Source organism: Dermacentor andersoni, chromosome 1 (genome assembly GCF_023375885.2).
Source record: "Dermacentor andersoni chromosome 1, qqDerAnde1_hic_scaffold, whole genome shotgun sequence".
Classification (NCBI taxonomy): domain Eukaryota; kingdom Metazoa; phylum Arthropoda; class Arachnida; order Ixodida; family Ixodidae; genus Dermacentor; species Dermacentor andersoni.
This window is the reverse complement of record NC_092814.1, coordinates 62409889-62426822: the sequence shown is the minus strand read 5'-3', so window position 1 is coordinate 62426822 and position 16934 is coordinate 62409889. Positions and strand designations below refer to the sequence as shown.

The window sequence follows — 16934 nt, the reverse complement described above, 5'->3', positions numbered from 1 at the left end:
TGTCACGGGAGGCGGCTAGTTTTGCGATGACGAAACGAACATTCGCTGCCTTGTATCGCCGAAGGACCGAGCGTTTAAAAACGGCTGTTGGGCGGAGGCTCGACACACTTCTCTCGTGCAGTCAGGTTGGACTGACACACTTTCTCTTGAGCAGTCATGTTGGACTGACACTCTTTTTCTTAAGCAGTCATGTTAGACTGATTTAATTTCTGTAAATAAACCCATTTTCCTCGTTCTCGATGAGAAACAGTTCTTCCCTTCATCAACGTCCTCAGTGTGTTTAAGTTGGACGACGGCATGGGCCAGCTACCTTCGAATTCATGCCGGACTCCAATCTTGGCAACGGATCTCGAGCGATGGGATTGAGCCCCCAATCCTGACAGTGGCGCTAGTGTCTACGGGGGCTCTCCTGAGTGTTTCAATGCCTCAACCTACATGGGAGTTATGGGAAGTACAGGCTTCGGTTTGACTTTTATCTTTAGACTAGCGGCGTTTGCTTGCGGATAAGTAAACGAAACTGTACTCAAATATTATCGCGGAAAATTCAATTTTATTTCTGCAGTATCTTATATAATGCACAACACATTAAATAAGCTTTGTACGACTTTGAGATTGAAGCACGGTTTGCCAACAGGGCACACCAGGGTATGCATTCTTCTGTAATTCTGTTCCCAATTTAACGCCAGAGAATAATTATTTATTTATTTTTACAACAGCAATAACAACCGTACATGTACTTATATAAAAATACTCATCAAGTATTTATGGAAATAAAAATTTTGTATTGTGAAAAAGTGTTGCACCTTTGAGAGGAATGCTACAAGTGCAGTCTGCTACCACACCTGCTTGCTGCGAACGCGAGACTTTTCTCGCAGACGACAGGCACTTGCGAACTCTCTCGCTCTTTCGAAAGGTTGCGTCGGCTGTCACAATTGCTGAACGTCTTCAAGCACTTTTAAGCACATTTGCTGAAGTGCTAGCTAGAATAGAACGCTTGTGGCCTCCTACGAGTATGCCTAATTATATTTTGTATTGACGTACCGCTTCTGAAGCGTCCACCAGCAGCTGTTATGGCGTGGCTTTGCACTTACCCATTTTACGACAGCAGACTACAGCCAGGAAGCAGCAACGTTTCCTACCACAAGTAAGTTCGTGTTCTCCTAAGTCCTAAAACACACATTTCAATGAGCACATAAACGAGCAATGCGTAATGAAGCCCTCAATAAAATTTTATTGTCAAGCGACTGGAAGTACAACTGTCTATGTCTTGTATCAATAGTGCCTTCCTTCTGCTCCTCTGAGTTTCATAAAGCACGTAACGCTAGAACGCCAACCTAATACACTTAACTAACCAAAGTCAAAACGGTCAACACACGTTCTTTCACCGTTTACGATGCCGTAGTTTTCTCGTCAGGGCTTCGACTCCACACCGCGACACAAACATCGGCCTAGCCGCTGGCTTAGCGCGTTATCGCCACTTCGAGCAACATAAAAATGGTACAGAGCTTTGCATCGCACCGTTCCACTGCGGGTTATAACAATTGCGCTATAAAACATGGCGACAGACTAAAAGCATGTTTTTTGAAGATGTAAATTAAAATAAAAGACCTTCTAAAAGGCGATTGCTGTAGTCGTATTATAAATAAAAAACAATCTTAATCTATATTAATTTACTCAACAAAAAACGAAAATATTTTTATCATAAGAGTTGCAAGTCAAGGCCGGCCAAGACGAATGCCTAGCCAACCCAGAACAATATGGTAATGTGCGACGAGGCGGCATTTGATCCTGCTAGAACAGAATGTCAGCGAGTTCTGATTATTTTGTTAAAGCTCTTCAACAGTTAGAACCAACTTCTGTGTCCTTTTTCTATGCATTACATTTTGTATCGTTGAAACCGCTGGCGGCGAGGCCACGCACTCGACCAGCAAAGTACGTTCCGTGAACGCACTCCGACCGGAGTGCACTCTTCTGCGAGTACACTCAGCTTGCGACGTTTAGATTTGGGAAAGTGCACTTAACACCGAGTGCACTCTCCGTAAGTGCACTTGCCCGCTTGACAGGGGTATAAGCTTATCCAGTTTCTCCGCAAGCGCTATCGTATGTTAGTAGGGTTTCCTTACCTTACCTCTTCACCTATCTACGTCCCCTCTGGACTCGCACGTTAGTAGAAAGGGAAGCACTGCTGTTTCTGCAATGCTTCTGAGGGGAGTCACGGATAATCGCGGCTGTCAAGAGGCTAATGTGGTGACGCACAGGGAGCTCCAGAGGGCATTGTGCACATTCGACGCGGTGAAGTGAAAACGAGTTTCTGGCGTCGCCTTTCCTCCCTGACTCGCTGCTCTGAGCTACACCCACACCGCGGTGTGCCGTACAGCAGCAGCCACAGCAGCAGCAGCAGTGGGAAAGTCGAATGAAGAGAGAAAGAAAGCTTCGCTTTAATAAAATCACAGCCGGCGGTTATCTTGCTTCTCACTGCAGGAGCTGCGGCTGTGACCCTGCCTTCAACAGATATGCTGCTTTCGGACGTTATCATAATTAGCTGACACTTGAAATGCGAGAAGCTGAAGCCACAGCAAGATTCGAAGAGATGCGTGTAAGCTCGCCGTCGATGCTTTATCGTCTAAATAATTGACGTTCATTGGTCTGTCGGCACGTGTAGGTTGAGCAGTGTCTTCGTTTGTTGTTTTGCATTGAATGCAAAAGCTTTTACAGGCGTCACGAAATAAGCAGTTCGCAGTTTAGCACCTCCTTTCTTGTCCCGTGTTTCTTCTTGTTTCCATCAGACATTCTGAGTTGCGCTAATTCAAGAAGATTACGTTTCGAGCGGCCTCTAACCGCGTTTATAATACCAATATCTGCTTAAATCATTTCTCCACCTCCTCTTCATTCAGATTAATTATAACTAAGAAGAGCACAGGGCACAACCGCTCGACGCTTTGGCATTTTGCTCTTCCTTTGGAGTCCTGTGTCAGACGGGCACATTTGGAAGGCCTTCCAGTCGACGGCCTTTGAAACGCCACAACTCTATCGACTGAAAGGAGTTGTCGCGCCGCCACACGGCACTTTTGAAAGGCCGTTGAGTGGTTTAGGCGTTTCTCGCAAAATTGTGTGGCGCTGCGGATTTTTATTTTCGTTTTCATGTCACGAAAAGTAAAAGAACATTAAAACCACTTAAAAGTGCTATGGCGGCGGTATGACGGCAGCCGGCAGCACAAGGAGTAGAGGGAGAGTGTTATAGACAACATAGAGCTTCTCACTATAACACCTAGAGGGTAATCTGGCGCCACCGTCTATGGGAGTTTCTTAAGGGGGCACCGTGCCGTCATGGGAATGACAGTATATGTGTCTGCGAGGCTTGTGTTGGTTAGTGTTGTAAGAGGCTTTGTATAAAACGTGGATTTGGCTACACAAATAACGCGTTCTCAAAGTAAAATCTTCATAAAATGTTTCCATTCACGCATATTACATCTTTACTCACCTACAATGCATGACCAAGTGAAGAAAAGCAAGAACAGACGACAAACTGTTTCAAAGCGAGCGCTAACCTTGTCGTCTGTCCTCCAACTTTAGCGGCCCGCTGATACTTTTTACGTAACCTATAATCGTACACGCAATAACAAGTTCTTATAGTTTAACAAAACATGTTCTTGCGTAATAATAAAGCTAAAACAGCTTTTCATGTGCTGTTTTAGTAGAAAATTAATCATTGTGACAGACGGAACGGTGCTTGCCAAGCGCGCCTTCAAGGTGTCCTGTCTCTCCGAGAACGGCGCCAATCCGAAGTCACAACATACCGGCATTCCCATGCATACCACAGCGCAGCAGCGCCAGATTTCCCTCTAGGTAATCTAGTGAGAAACTCTATGATAGACAACATGGAGGAAGGAATGAACAGAAGCACGTCGCTGTTGTCGAGAGTATGTGCAGTTCGCACATATCAAGTGGCAAAAAGACTTTATTTAATAATGAATAACACTCATATATAGTATTTTTAGAGCATTTTGGTTTGATTTGTTTTTTCTAACCATGAGTACGAGCACACTGTGGACGAGAGGGCATGTTCGCGCTGTTTCCGCTTCCGTTAGGGGTTGACACCACTGGGCAAGCTGTTCAAACTCTATGGTTCAAACCTTTCTTATGTAAAGTCATACTCATTCTCAGCCTCGGGTAGTGAAATGGCAGCGCTTTCTGGCAATTAAAACTTTAAAGTGCGGCATTTGGAGTTTTCTATCATTACACCAACGGCGACTTGGTTGTGAAACGAAGACGACGACGACGACCACAGAACGCGCTCTCTCTCTCGTGCGTTGGCCAGTCTCGAGCAAGGATCCTCGAGTAGAGGCAGCTGAAGAAGAAGAAGACGCCAAGTAGACTGCGACGGATGCGTTGTGCTTGGTAAGTGGACATTCCTTACTGCATGAAACATGTCATATAGGGCTCACACTTTCACTATCTGCATATAGCGTATTGTGTGGGGGTGCGTCATTCAGTTGCCGTGTCTTTCGTGATTAGCCATCGTGTGAAAAGACGGTGAAATTTTGCTAGAAATTCTCCCCCGTCGACTACATAGGCTTAACGATCTAAAGCTATACACAAGCTATAAGACCCAATGTATACGTTGAAGAGACCCAAATTTCATAGATCGCCGTAGATGCATAAAATTGAGCAGCCTCAAAAACGCATCATTCCAACTGCGTGCGTGCGTGTGACGTGCATGTAATGTCATAGAGTCTGACGTACCGGATACTCATGTGCTGTGCGGGCAACCTTTAATTGCTTTTAGCTTCGCTTTACTACAAAGTAGAGAAGATGTGATCCTCGTCAACTTATAGCGGCGAGATTATTTTTAAGAGGAAGCTGTAGCTTGAAGCGTTCACATGCATGCATAGATGCATGTAAAAGGATAAATACTTTTTCTAGACAACCACAGCACCGATTTTGAAAAGATTTGTTGCTGTTAAAAGTGGAAAGTTAAAACCCAGCGACTGCAGGAGTGAATATTCAATTTATGCAGTATGGTTTTAGAAAAAATATAATGAAAGTTGAAAAAATAAAGCAGCTTAAGTAATTATTTTACAACTCAATCTCGGCAATGACATCACAATTTTGTAAACTACAGCTAACAATACACATAAAGTGGAAAAAACGGATGTATTAAACACCGAGCTGAAATGTATACGACCAATTTGCGAGTAGGATTTTTGCATAACCCTCGTAAACCTTGCAGTAGTTTCACATGAGCTGCAAATTCACAAAACGAATTTGTACGCTTTGGATGGTCTAACAGATGCAATTTACAGAATTGCGACATTCGTTTTTGGTGCAGAGTTACGGAATTGCAAAGTTAGTCGCGTGTCTTTTTTTTTTTTTTTTTTAACCACGGCCGTGCTCGACCTCTAGCTCGAACGCCCCCGTGTCTCACCGTAGCCTTTTCTGTGCACCGCGAGCGTCGACCCATAGGTGCAGCTCGAGCCGGTTCCGGGTCGCAGTCTGAATCTGTAGGAACGCCGCAGTATAGATGCACCTTGCTCACGCAGTCGCAGCGTGATTGGCGACATTTAGCAAAGCGCGTTGCTCACGCTGCTGCGTGCCCTGGCATTGCTTGCACCGCGTGGCAGTTGCGCCCCGGTCGGCGCACGGCGGAGGGACGCGGGCTTCGTTTCGACCACGCGCGCCCGCGGAAATCGCGTATACTTGTCGCTCCTATTTAGGCAGCATTTAGGACTGGCGCCTGCGCCACGTGAGCGGTCTCGCCCAGCTAGATATCAAGCGGCGCCACTGTAGTTGTACAAAGTATTACGAAACGTTTTGATTGAGAACACCTGCCTTGCTTGCGCTCACGATGACGATAAAAAAAAAGAAGATTGTTTTAGCGATAAATTTTCGGCTACAAAATCGTGGCTGAATTTTCCGTCAAATGAATTTCGTGCCGAAACCTTAGCGCTGGTAAGCCAGTGTGGCGTCGAGGACTTCAGCGTATCGCCGCCTTTGGCGCAGGACAAGTTCTTAAACCTTGCTGGGTTGTCATATGCTTTCCTAGCGTACGGTTTCGTCCTGCATTGCCTTCTTTATTCTCTAACGGAAATACTTAACTAGACCCGGGATAAGACAGTGCCAAAATCAGTGACGCCATGCGAGCTGGCGCGCGAAGTGCAGATCGGCGGCACCATCCATCTTTTGGTTCTGCGTCTCTTTTTCTCCCTCTCTTACCAAGCCTCGTCTTAAGGTGAGAGTGGTCATTTTGGTGTTGGAGAGGGGTACTCAATTAGCGACCTAGCCCGAATTAGTATTTCTGCTTAGCGTATCTTTAAGAACCTTGTTGTCCCATTTCCGAGAGAAACGAGTAGTATTGTATCGCTTCTGTGCCTGATGCAGGTCGCAACACAAACGCCCAGTAAAACTCCGGATACACAAGCGGAGCAGAATATTATGGCAGAACCGGCTGCTGCTTTCAATCTCACCCTGGCTGAACGAGGAGGTTCGACAGAAGCTTCCTTCGCGAGCGCACGTTTCGACCACCTGCTACGATGTACGGCAACGCCTGAGAGCACATGTCAACTTCAGGATCACCTTTCGAAGGTCAATGACTTGCTAATTTACGCTAAGTTGGAATTGCGGGAACTGCCGGCACTGTGCGGGCAGCTAGGGCTAGTGAGCCTGGAGGAGAAGTACCTGTATATGCCCTGGGGGCAGGAAAGTATATTCCACCAAGCAATAGCGCTTGCTTACCAGATTCTGAAGACGCACCCGTGCGTACTGCACGCCCACATTGGCCGGGATATATTCTCGTCGAATGGGCTGCTAATTTGCGACGCCCTCAAATTCAGCCGTTCCACTAGGCTACTGAATATCGACTTCAGAGGGCCTGTCGTTAATCAGAATCTCGGCGACGTCTTCTGTTCTTTGAAACAACTGGAGGAATTGGAATGTGTGGCGCCGGGGTTAAGCGACGAACTGTCATCTGCTCTGTCGACTGTTGTTCGCGTCAGCACATCGCTGATGTCTCTCAAGGTTCCAGAGCTGTGTATGACAGGCAGCACGGCAAGGGCGTTCATCGCAGCTCTTAAAGAAAATACAACGCTGAAAGAGCTGTCAATCCACGGTTCTGTTATACGCGAAGCTGGACCGGACGAGTTCGCGCAGTACCTGAGGGACAACACCTCGCTGACAAAACTGAGCGTAACATCAGACGGCGCCGATAGTCGAAACTCCTCTAACTGGATAGCTGAAGGCCTCCCCTACAATAAGGCGATCAAGACCGTCAACCTGAACAACATTCAGTTTGACCAAGAGAACGCCAGACTGGCAGCGAGGACTTTCACGGAAAATCGAGTTATTCGAAGCTTCAACTTAGTTTTGTGTTCGCAACCTTTGTTTGAGCCGAGCATAGACTACAACTCCTGGTATGCCCCATTATACAACAGCGAGACGTTGGAAGAACTCAGCCTTCCTATGTTCATCTGGAACTCGGCGCAGTGGGTGGAATTCTTCTATATCGCTTCGAGAAAAGACACTCTAAAAAAATTGAGCATTTCCGACCTTGCCACAGCTAATCGTGACATGCACGTGCTGTGCAAAGCACTCAAAGAAAGCGGAGCCGAAGAGAAAGTCTCGTTCGGAACCTACTTCGTCGACAGCAACTTGGATTTGATTTACTGTAAGGCATTCTCGGACGTGGATCTATCCTGCAGCCCCATTATTGTAGGAGAGCTCTCATGTGCCTTGCAGAAATTTATGCACATAACATCCGTGCAAATGTATATGAGGCTGGGTGATGTGGAAACCGTTTGGGCGGTTGCTGCGTGCGTAGAAGCTGCGAAGTTCCTCCGGAAACTGAGGCTGATTATGTGGTCGCACTATGACGACCCGATCGAAGATATGAACGCATCTTGGACAAAGATAGTCGAGTCGCTTTCCAGGAACACGAGCATCAAGGAGCTGGACGTGTATGTTCTTACCACCTGCAGTAACAGCGGTAACGGCCACGTGCCAGACCAACACCGAGTCGAGCGTCTCGCTGAAGTTATCAAGTCCAGCCGGACCATACGCAGAGTCTCGCTAGGCGCCGGCGAACCAGGCGTGGTCACCGCCGTGCTTCGGCGTTTATCTGAGGATATCGCAGACAACTACAACCTTGTCCAGGTCGACTTGTACGAATTACTGGACACAGAAGCGGCGCGGACCTACTACAACGTTTGCGGCACGGTGCGTCGAAACTGCGGCCTGGTGACACGCGCGGCGCAGTTCGCCAGAGGACGTACACTGGACAGGTGAGTGTATACTACGTATTCCTCCAGAGTGTCGTTCAGTCATGCGCGTAACGTTGTTACGCACGCAGTTTAGTCAAAATTTTACGATGCCATTACATGCCTTTCTAGACTGGCACCACGCATGCTGGACAAACCTCGCCAGAATGGTCCCATGTAGGCGTGTCGTGGGCCATTGTCTTGTATGCTGACATTCGCCTTTCCTGATCAAGCAACAAGGGTGCTATAACGTAAAGCTATTCCACAGTTTTTTATTCCAATTCTGCAATCAGCCTTCCGCCATTAGTCTAAAAACTTTTTTTGAACCACCCCCACTTCGCCTGTCTGTCACGCGACGTCACGAAAACCGCGATAGCTCCTCATATGATATGACGTGAACGCACTGATTATGCATGACTGGAAAGAATGAAAGAAAAAAGTTATTTATGATTCGACGAATTTTTGCTATCAGCGCTCGGCTATTGGTCAAAGGTTTTCGGGCGACACCCACTTGACCTGCCTGTCACGCGACGTCGCAAAACCGCGAGAACTCACCACGTAAAAGTGACGTGTACGCGTTGAAGATGCATTAATATGCCGAAGAAAACTGAGCTTTCTTCTGAATAGCCGCAGGCTGCCCCGTTCCGAAAGGAATAAAAGATGGCTGCCGCCGATGGCTCAGTCACTGGCTACTCGCACCTGCCGGAGAGCATCGGCTTATTTGCATACAAAAAGCTTTTTGTTTAGCCGTGTAACGTTTTCGAGTACTTTCGGCATGTTTACAACCTCGTTCTGCCAGCTATTCTTTGCTGAGGATCCGTTTTAGTGGCATTCTTAACCTTCCGCTGCATGCCGTCGCGATTTCCGACCAGCCACCGCAAGTAAGGTAAAGCGGACCAATCACCGACGCCGCTACCACCCTCTTCATCTGGTTATCGATTTTCAGTGCACTTGTTCGACCCCATCCAATCCCTGTCCACTTGAGCGTGCTCCTCGCCGCTTGTCAGTGAATTAGATAAGACAAGCCGCTCAGTGTAGGCAATGTTATTCTTTTTTAAAACAAACAAAAGTGACCTCCTATAAACGAGGACATCCCTGCGTCAAGACAATCCTGCTGGTCACCGCCCGATGCTTGCGTCGGCGGTTACGCAAATTTGACGTCAGGAGATTGGAATAAAAACATATTGGAATAGTTTTGCGTTATAGGGCCCAAGGATAGCTGCAGACACACACGTTAGAACAGTGAGACGCGTGCATTTGGAGACGAGAGCTGTTATTCAAGAAGTGAAAATTTCCCTTTTCTAGTCCTCGGTCTTGTTTCCGTGCGTGACACTTTGCTCATGAAACCACTAGGCTGTGCATGATTCCATCAACCGCCGTTGTCGGTTCGACTTGTGTACACACCATGTGTATACTGGAGTGCAGCCGCCATGGCAGGAGTAATAGGCTTCGAAGTGCATTTGCCTCGTCTACCGTAAGCCACTGACTTGAGACAACTTGCTTTGAGCATGAATCTCTAAATGGAACTATCGCTGGTACTGTTCCCTTCCCTGTGCAGCTGGCTGCTACCGCCACCTTTTACCACCAATGGCACTCTACGCCGGGCTAACCTCAATAGTCGCCAAGGTTCAACACAAAAGCACGACGTATCGCCACATGAAGTTGCTTACTGCAGCTGCATGCTGTATTCGTTTCACAGAAGGCAGCGCGACGATAGCGATAACGTGACATTAAGGCACCGTGTGCTACGAAGGAAACGGTGCCGACCCAGAGATCTCGAATAGACGGTGCAGACTAGAAGTTTACTGGAATATCATATCGTAGTATACTACAATATGATATAATATTATATAGAGAACGGGAGAAACGTGCGCCAGCGGGCGTACACTTCTCCCGCTCTCTTATACACGAGGTCTCCTGCTAGCTTTACGCGAAGTTTAGTGAGGAGGGAATTGTCGTAATAAAGAGACGAGATCTCACCAATACGCGCCTATTTGTTGTTACTCTTTTAACAAAACAGTTGCACGCTAGATTTCATCTCATGTACTCCAGGAATTCACCAACTGGCAACTAACTAGAACTTATATACTCGGAGCTTCAAGTGCAGCTTGAATGGACGCGGTCTAAGGTTCTACCAGCGCTCGCGTTAATTCTGTACGAAGCTGGATTACATGATTGCCGATGCCCATTGCAGGTTGACTTGCTTATACAGCATCTCCAGTAACCACTACGTCCGTAATTGTCTGTGGTGTTTAATTTTTTTTTATTGCGATAGCAATTGGACACTGTAGGCGGATTTCTGCCGTCGCCGTCCCCGTGATGTTCCGTAAAAAGTCCAAGGCCGATAACACTGTCGCCCCCCGCCCCACGCCGTATGTGCGAATGAACGCGTGCCAGCGGAGCCGACGATCGGAGACTCAGTCTCGCCCGCGCGAAAGGAGGAAAGCGGGCAGGAAGCATGCCGTCTTCCGTCGCGCGCGAGGCACCCAACGTTGCGAGGCACCGGGGGGGCACGGTGCCTTTTCACGGTAATTTTTCTCCTGCTGCAACTGCGTATGTGGCTGCTGCGCGCGATCGCGCTGACGTATCTTGAGAGCGATCAGAGCCTATATAGTGTGTCGACGGCTCGTAGCTTTGTGCGTGCTCTGTGTTCTCGGTGCTCAGTTTGGGTTGAAAGGAGACGCCACGAAGGTCCCTTCGCTCGCTGTTGTTGCGTTTTGACAGCGAGTGTCCGCGGCCATCCAGTGTGATGTGTTCGCGCCCTGACACCATGCTTGTTAATTTAGTTAGCAAGTGAATGTTTATACGTTGATACGGCCGATAAAAGTACTTTGTTCCTTACTTCGTATGACTCTTTTAATTTGCCATCGCAATCGATGCTTCGCCTTTCGGGCAAAACTGAGACTTTTTTTCCCTAATTCTTTGCGCCCTGTATGCCATGAGAGGGGTTATATAAGTCTGATGTGGGCTTTGACCTTGCATTTTGTCGGAAGCGTCCTTGTTCTTCAATACTGAGAGTTGGGTTAGTTGGTGTGGTTCCTCGATAGGAAAAACGCCAAAAGACGCTGACAGAAACTAGAACACGACGACACAAGCGCTGATTCCGCACTAAAGATTTTATTCCAGAAAGAACGGATATTTCTTAAGCTATCTGACATAAGCTAACCTAGAGTATCTAAAGGTTGTTTCCGCAATAACGCCTTTAGTTGTGAGCCGGTGCATGTGTCGTCGTCTTCTAGTCATTTTACTGTTTTTGTGCTATTTTTCACACCATGGTTCTTAATTCGGCTTAGTTCCCGTTTTGCTGACTGCATCTGAAAAGGCATGTGACTCCACCGCTGGTACAGTGGTGTTGTAGATGTTGCAGCGCTGAACTCATCGAACGTGTTAATAAATAATATCTTCACTTCTGCAGGCACTGCGCCCAAGCTTTAGAACGGGTCTGGCGCCATGGCGGACTGCTCGAAGAGCTCGCCGAGCAGCTGTCCCTTAGCGTGGACGACACCTCTGCCATTGTAAGACGTGGGCTGAGGAACATGGAAGGCTTACACGACTTCATGCGGCTCGCCCGCGTCGTCCGGGACCGCGTCGAGTGCAACCCCTGCCAGGACAGTGGCCCTCAACTTGACAACCTCAACGAGGACTGCTGGAGGCTGATTCGTCGCTACCTCATGCTAGAGGACGTCAGGCAGCACGCCGAGTCCGCGATGCTTATTCAGTGATCACAGGGTTTTTGAGGCCAATTTGACAGGCCAGTGAATACATTGTTGTGTTGGAAGAAAAATAAATATTTAGGATGGAGGAGAAAGGAACGATAGGTCGAGCGCTGAACCTCAACTGATTTCATTCTTACAGCAAAGCAGGGAGACTCAACAAATTCGCATGCGTACATCAGTGTTGTCTAGAGACAATAGTGAGAACGCTGCAACAGGAAAAGACAGGACACACGAGGAGAAATGTAAAGACATAGATAGTCGAGGCTGCCCACCTCGTGAAAAATCTATCTATACGCTTCCACCTGTAGTGTCCACATCATCATCATCATCGTCGTCGTCGTCGTTATTATTATTATTATTATTATTATTATTATTATTCTTATTATTATTATTATTATTATCCGCAGCAGCAGCAGCAGCCTATTGTTTTTATGTCCACTGCAGGACGAAGGCCTCTGTAAGCGATCTCCAATTACCCGTCTTGCGCTAGCTGTTTCGAACTGGCACCTGCAAATTTCCAAAGTTCATCACCCCACCTAATTTTCTGCCGTCCTTGACTGCGCTTTCCTTCCCTTATGGCACCAATTCTGTAACTCTAATCGACGACTTGTCGACTGTTCCCCTTTGCTCACTGATCCACACCACTCTCTTCCTGTCTCTTAACGTTACGCCTAACATTTTTCGCTCCATCGCTCTTTGCGTGGTCCTTAACTTGTTCTCGAGCTTCTTTTTAAACCAAGTCCCTGCCCCATATGTTAGCACCCTGTCCATATCAGTGATAGTAAAATGAAACTTTCTGGATGACAGTCTTTAGCTGTAAATTTGTTCTGATTATTTCGCTAAGTTTACTAAGGTCAACAGTTCGAAGTCCGCTCCTCTGAATGCCGTATACGCTCCTTCCTGTGTCCTTTATATTGGCGCTGCAATACCTTCTTTTCGGGGATCGTTCAGGACTTCGTGACTTCGTGAATGCAGCGGGTACTTGTATCAGGAGGCAATCGGAGTTGGCAGCGACGATCTCCGCTAAAGGTGATAACTTATGGCACATATGACTGGTACAGTTTCAGAGCACTTAGACAGTGCCGTAAGTGTGTTTAAGGCAGCAACCAAGTTTTACTCTGAGCGTGATGCAATGACAACAACATGAAGCCCGATTGACGCTATTAAAACCTGATTATTAAAATGAAATTATGGGGTTTTACGCGCCAAAACAATCTGATTATTCTCCTAATGCTGCTTTAAAGGTGTGTTTCAAATATCGGAGCACTGTGAGCGAGCTCTGAAACAACCAAGCGAATGTGACATTAGTTTTAATCAAAAATACCTCGAACAGGCTTCGAAGGCATCAGAGCATAATTTGAAACGCGGACAAGAAAACGAAGCAAGTCAGAAATCCTGTTATACTTCAATAACATGGGATTGTGACGTAGAATTTCTCTATAGCCGGTTTACAAACGTGGTGCAGTCCCGAATTAAGGTTTCTGGGCCCGCATTAAGCTATACGTTTAAAATGCATGACTGAGGTTTTTTAGCGCACGAAAAGGGACGAGAGACAGTGGCAAGACGCGGACACAGCGCTAACTTCCAACAATTGTTTTATTCCACGAAGCGGTACACATATATATAGGTAACAGGCACCACCGTACGCATGCGCATATGTACTGATTTCTAATCAAATGAGACAGCAACGAGACATGTGTAATGGAAAGTTAAGATGATATCGAAGATGAAAAAAATTACCATGCATAGCCAAAATTTTTTTTGTAATTGCAAGATTAAAATGTCATCTCCATCAGGCCACCCTCTGTGTCACGTTTAAAAAATCGAATTCTTTTTTTGAAAGATCGATTGAAGGCGCGCTAACACAAGCGCTCCCCAAACTAGCTATCTTGCATGGGAATCTGGAAATGCATGGGAATCTGGAAACGCAACAAGACATCGTTTTCCACTTGTTCGCGTTTGAATTCGTTCTTATAACAAGCGTGTGCATCGTCTCTGCAAGCAGACACTGGAACAAGATGAGCGTCGACTTTCACGTTGCATGTCAAATTTTAAGGCTTATTCAAAATCGCATGTACATGAGTACAATCAATCAATCAATCAATCAATCAATCAATCAATCAATCAATCAATCAATCAATCAATCAATCAATCAATCAATCAATCAATCAATCAATCAATCAATCAATCAATCAATCAATCCTCTATTGTGTGTGTCCCATCCTCTATTCTGTTGTCCGGTACGTGTACGTCTTTGCGCTGTTCTTAAACATTATGGAAAACCACCAACTCGCCCAATCTGCCCTTCTTCTTCAGTTCGTTAACTTGGTCGGCTCCCCGTACACTGCTTCGCATAACATCGATTCCCACAGGGCGTGGAATATGCCAGCTTTTTAAAATTGCGACGAAATCATACGCAGACGAGCCAGAGTCACATTTAGAAGTGTCATTGGCATTCAAGTTTCGCATCATAAAAATTAATCTGATGATCTTGATTCAGTATATGGGCTTATTTATAGAGAGCTAACAAGTTAGTGCAACTGTGCATGTTTTATTTATTTATTTATTTATTTATTTATTTATTTATTTATTTATTTATTTATTTATTTATTTCCCAAACCAAACTTCAATGGCAAACAACACTTAGTGGAATGTCGGGAAAGCAGCGGCGAGTGCCTGCCAAAAGGAACATGCGGTACACGCACGAACGAGTTACCTCTTCCGATATAGTCTCCCTCCCTCGACTTTCTTATCTTACGTATCCATGTCCCCGTCTTCGCCCTGCTGACGTTCAGTCGTACAGCGAGATCATCACGTTCATACGGGAGCTCCTCGTTCCTGAGTTGGAACTATAGCCGCATTTACATGTACGCAACAGCTGCGTATCGCATTTCGCAGCGCATCACCGTGTATATATGCGACACTGTTTATATGTGGCGCTACACTCCTTGTGCGACGGCGTTCGGTACAGACTGGAACCTGTTTCCGGAGAATGCGTCTTGCCGATGAATATAGAAGAGCACAGGCCCAGCTGCTGTCTCGCCTTTCCTCTCTGACGTGATAGGCTGCGACAGCGTTTGCATGCACTGTGTGAGGTGACTAACCGCCCTGAATCTACCCTCGCCCGGCGCATTAATGCGATTCGCCTTCACAGCGCATAAGCTCCCGTTCGCGATGCGTTACTGTCATGCCTGTGAAGCGACCAACACGGTCCACTCGCACTTCCTTGGTGCATCATGTCAGCTGCGGGGAAAGGGAGCGTCCGCTCGAAGAGATTCTTCCGATATGAGGTCAGGTGCCGCGGAACTCCTCCTCCTATATAGCCCTTTTTCACGCGACATGTTAGTGCTGTGAACCACCTTCTTTGTTTCAACTACTGTTAAACTTGATTTTTTTTGTGCACGTGGCGGGTGACAGCGGCGTTCTCAATGCTGATGAACCAATGTGACACCGCCTGCCCCTGGTGGCGTAGTGGCTCTGGCGTTGCGCTGATAAGTTCGACGACGCACGTAAACATGGCACGTAAACCCCCAAACCTGTTCTGCTGTATCAAAACATTTGTCTCTCGAACAGACAAAAGAAGAGGTTGCTAGTTTAATATAATTTTACTGTATGGGTGTGGTGGAGAGATGCGTGAGTTCTTTGGTTAATACGCCTTTGTGGTACGAGCTTATACAGAAAACGGAGAAGAATCTCTTCCGTTCAGCTCGCCAAATTATATATATATATATATATATATATATATATAAAGTGGTGGCGGTATGGCGTGTGTTCTACATCGACACTGATACGTTAATTCACTGTTAAAACGACACTCGTTATTCATTTACACTCTACAATCCCATAACAATATTTTTAATCATCTCAATATTAAACAAACCAAAAAGTTAATGTATAAGTTTATCACTTTGTCTAAACAGAATCAAATAAACATTGCTTACGTCACAACACTTACACGAGCACTGCGTTCGTTTCGGTTTAGCACAAGTCAGAAAGTTTAAAACGATCTCTTTTCTTTTTCCCTCTCTTAGGTGTATACTACGTATCCTGTGTAAGCTACAAGCTATGCAGCCTGATTCGCAACACTTGCGAATCAAGTGATACTGCGTTCGGTCAGCGCAGGAATCGAGTGTTCAGCGGTTGCATCAAATCCGCTCTTCATAAACCACACAAGTGTGTAGTCACGCAATAAGCGCGCAACACCTTGCGGCGTCGTGCCGTAATATCTGGTGGCTCGTTCGCCGCCAAGGATCAAGTCCGAGCGCTCCCGCTTTGACCGTGATGTAGAATGAGGAAACCTCGAAGGCGATTCTTTTTTAGTTGAACGTCTGCGCACACAGAGAATGATGAAGGGGTGGTGAATGAAGGAGAGGGGGGGCATAAAAAGAAAAAGTAGACGACTTCCTTCCTGCGCGCCATCGATGTGCGATATAAGGAACCGCGAGTCCCCGCTTTTATCACCCTACCGCGTGCGATGATCGCGCCAGATTGAAGGTCGACTGCGGGACGAAGCCATGACCCGAATAAAAAGTGCGCAGATTGAAATCGATCGCACGAAAAAAAAAAGTAATAATCGAGGCGTGTGTGTGGTACCCCCGAGCGCCAAACGACGGCTGCCCCTGAATGTATGTCCTGTATAGCCCGAGAAAAAAAAGGAAAGAAAGAAAACAGAAAGCTTTATTTTGTTTCTGGAGTCTCAAACCGTCGCTCCGCGACTTGTGCCTCGGCGATCGAGCGTGTGGTCAGGGCGGGAACACGTTGTAATGTCGGGACAGCACGAAAGCACTGAACAGCTTTATCGTGAGACATTTGGCATCGCTATTCGCGCCTCGTAGGCGAATGAACAATTCTTTGTAGCTTATGATTGGCCGAAAAGATTACCCTAACGCTAAAGCGCTCTCCCACTTCTTTAAGCCTATGCAAAAAGAAAAAAAGGCAAGCATAAGCTACAAGGGCTATCTGTCAAGCT

General features: G+C 46.6%; 1 protein-coding gene across 2 annotated transcripts; it reads left to right on the top strand.

The window, feature by feature from the left end:
- Window positions 1-4095: 4095 nt before the first annotated feature.
- Window positions 4096-12011, top strand: LOC126546184 (uncharacterized). 2 transcript variants are annotated; one of them, XM_055078343.2, is made up of 3 exons: window positions 4096-4398; window positions 6379-8273; window positions 11665-12011. In XM_055078343.2, exons 2-3 carry the CDS (start codon window positions 6433-6435, stop codon window positions 11969-11971), a joined length of 2148 nt encoding a protein of 715 aa, XP_054934318.1. In that variant the 5' UTR covers window positions 4096-4398; window positions 6379-6432; the 3' UTR covers window positions 11972-12011. The 2 variants fall into 2 exon arrangements, with proteins under 2 accessions (XP_054934318.1, XP_050050285.2); XM_050194328.2 differs by lacking the exon at window positions 4096-4398 and having other exon boundaries at window positions 4992-8273.
- Window positions 12012-16934: the final 4923 nt, after the last annotated feature.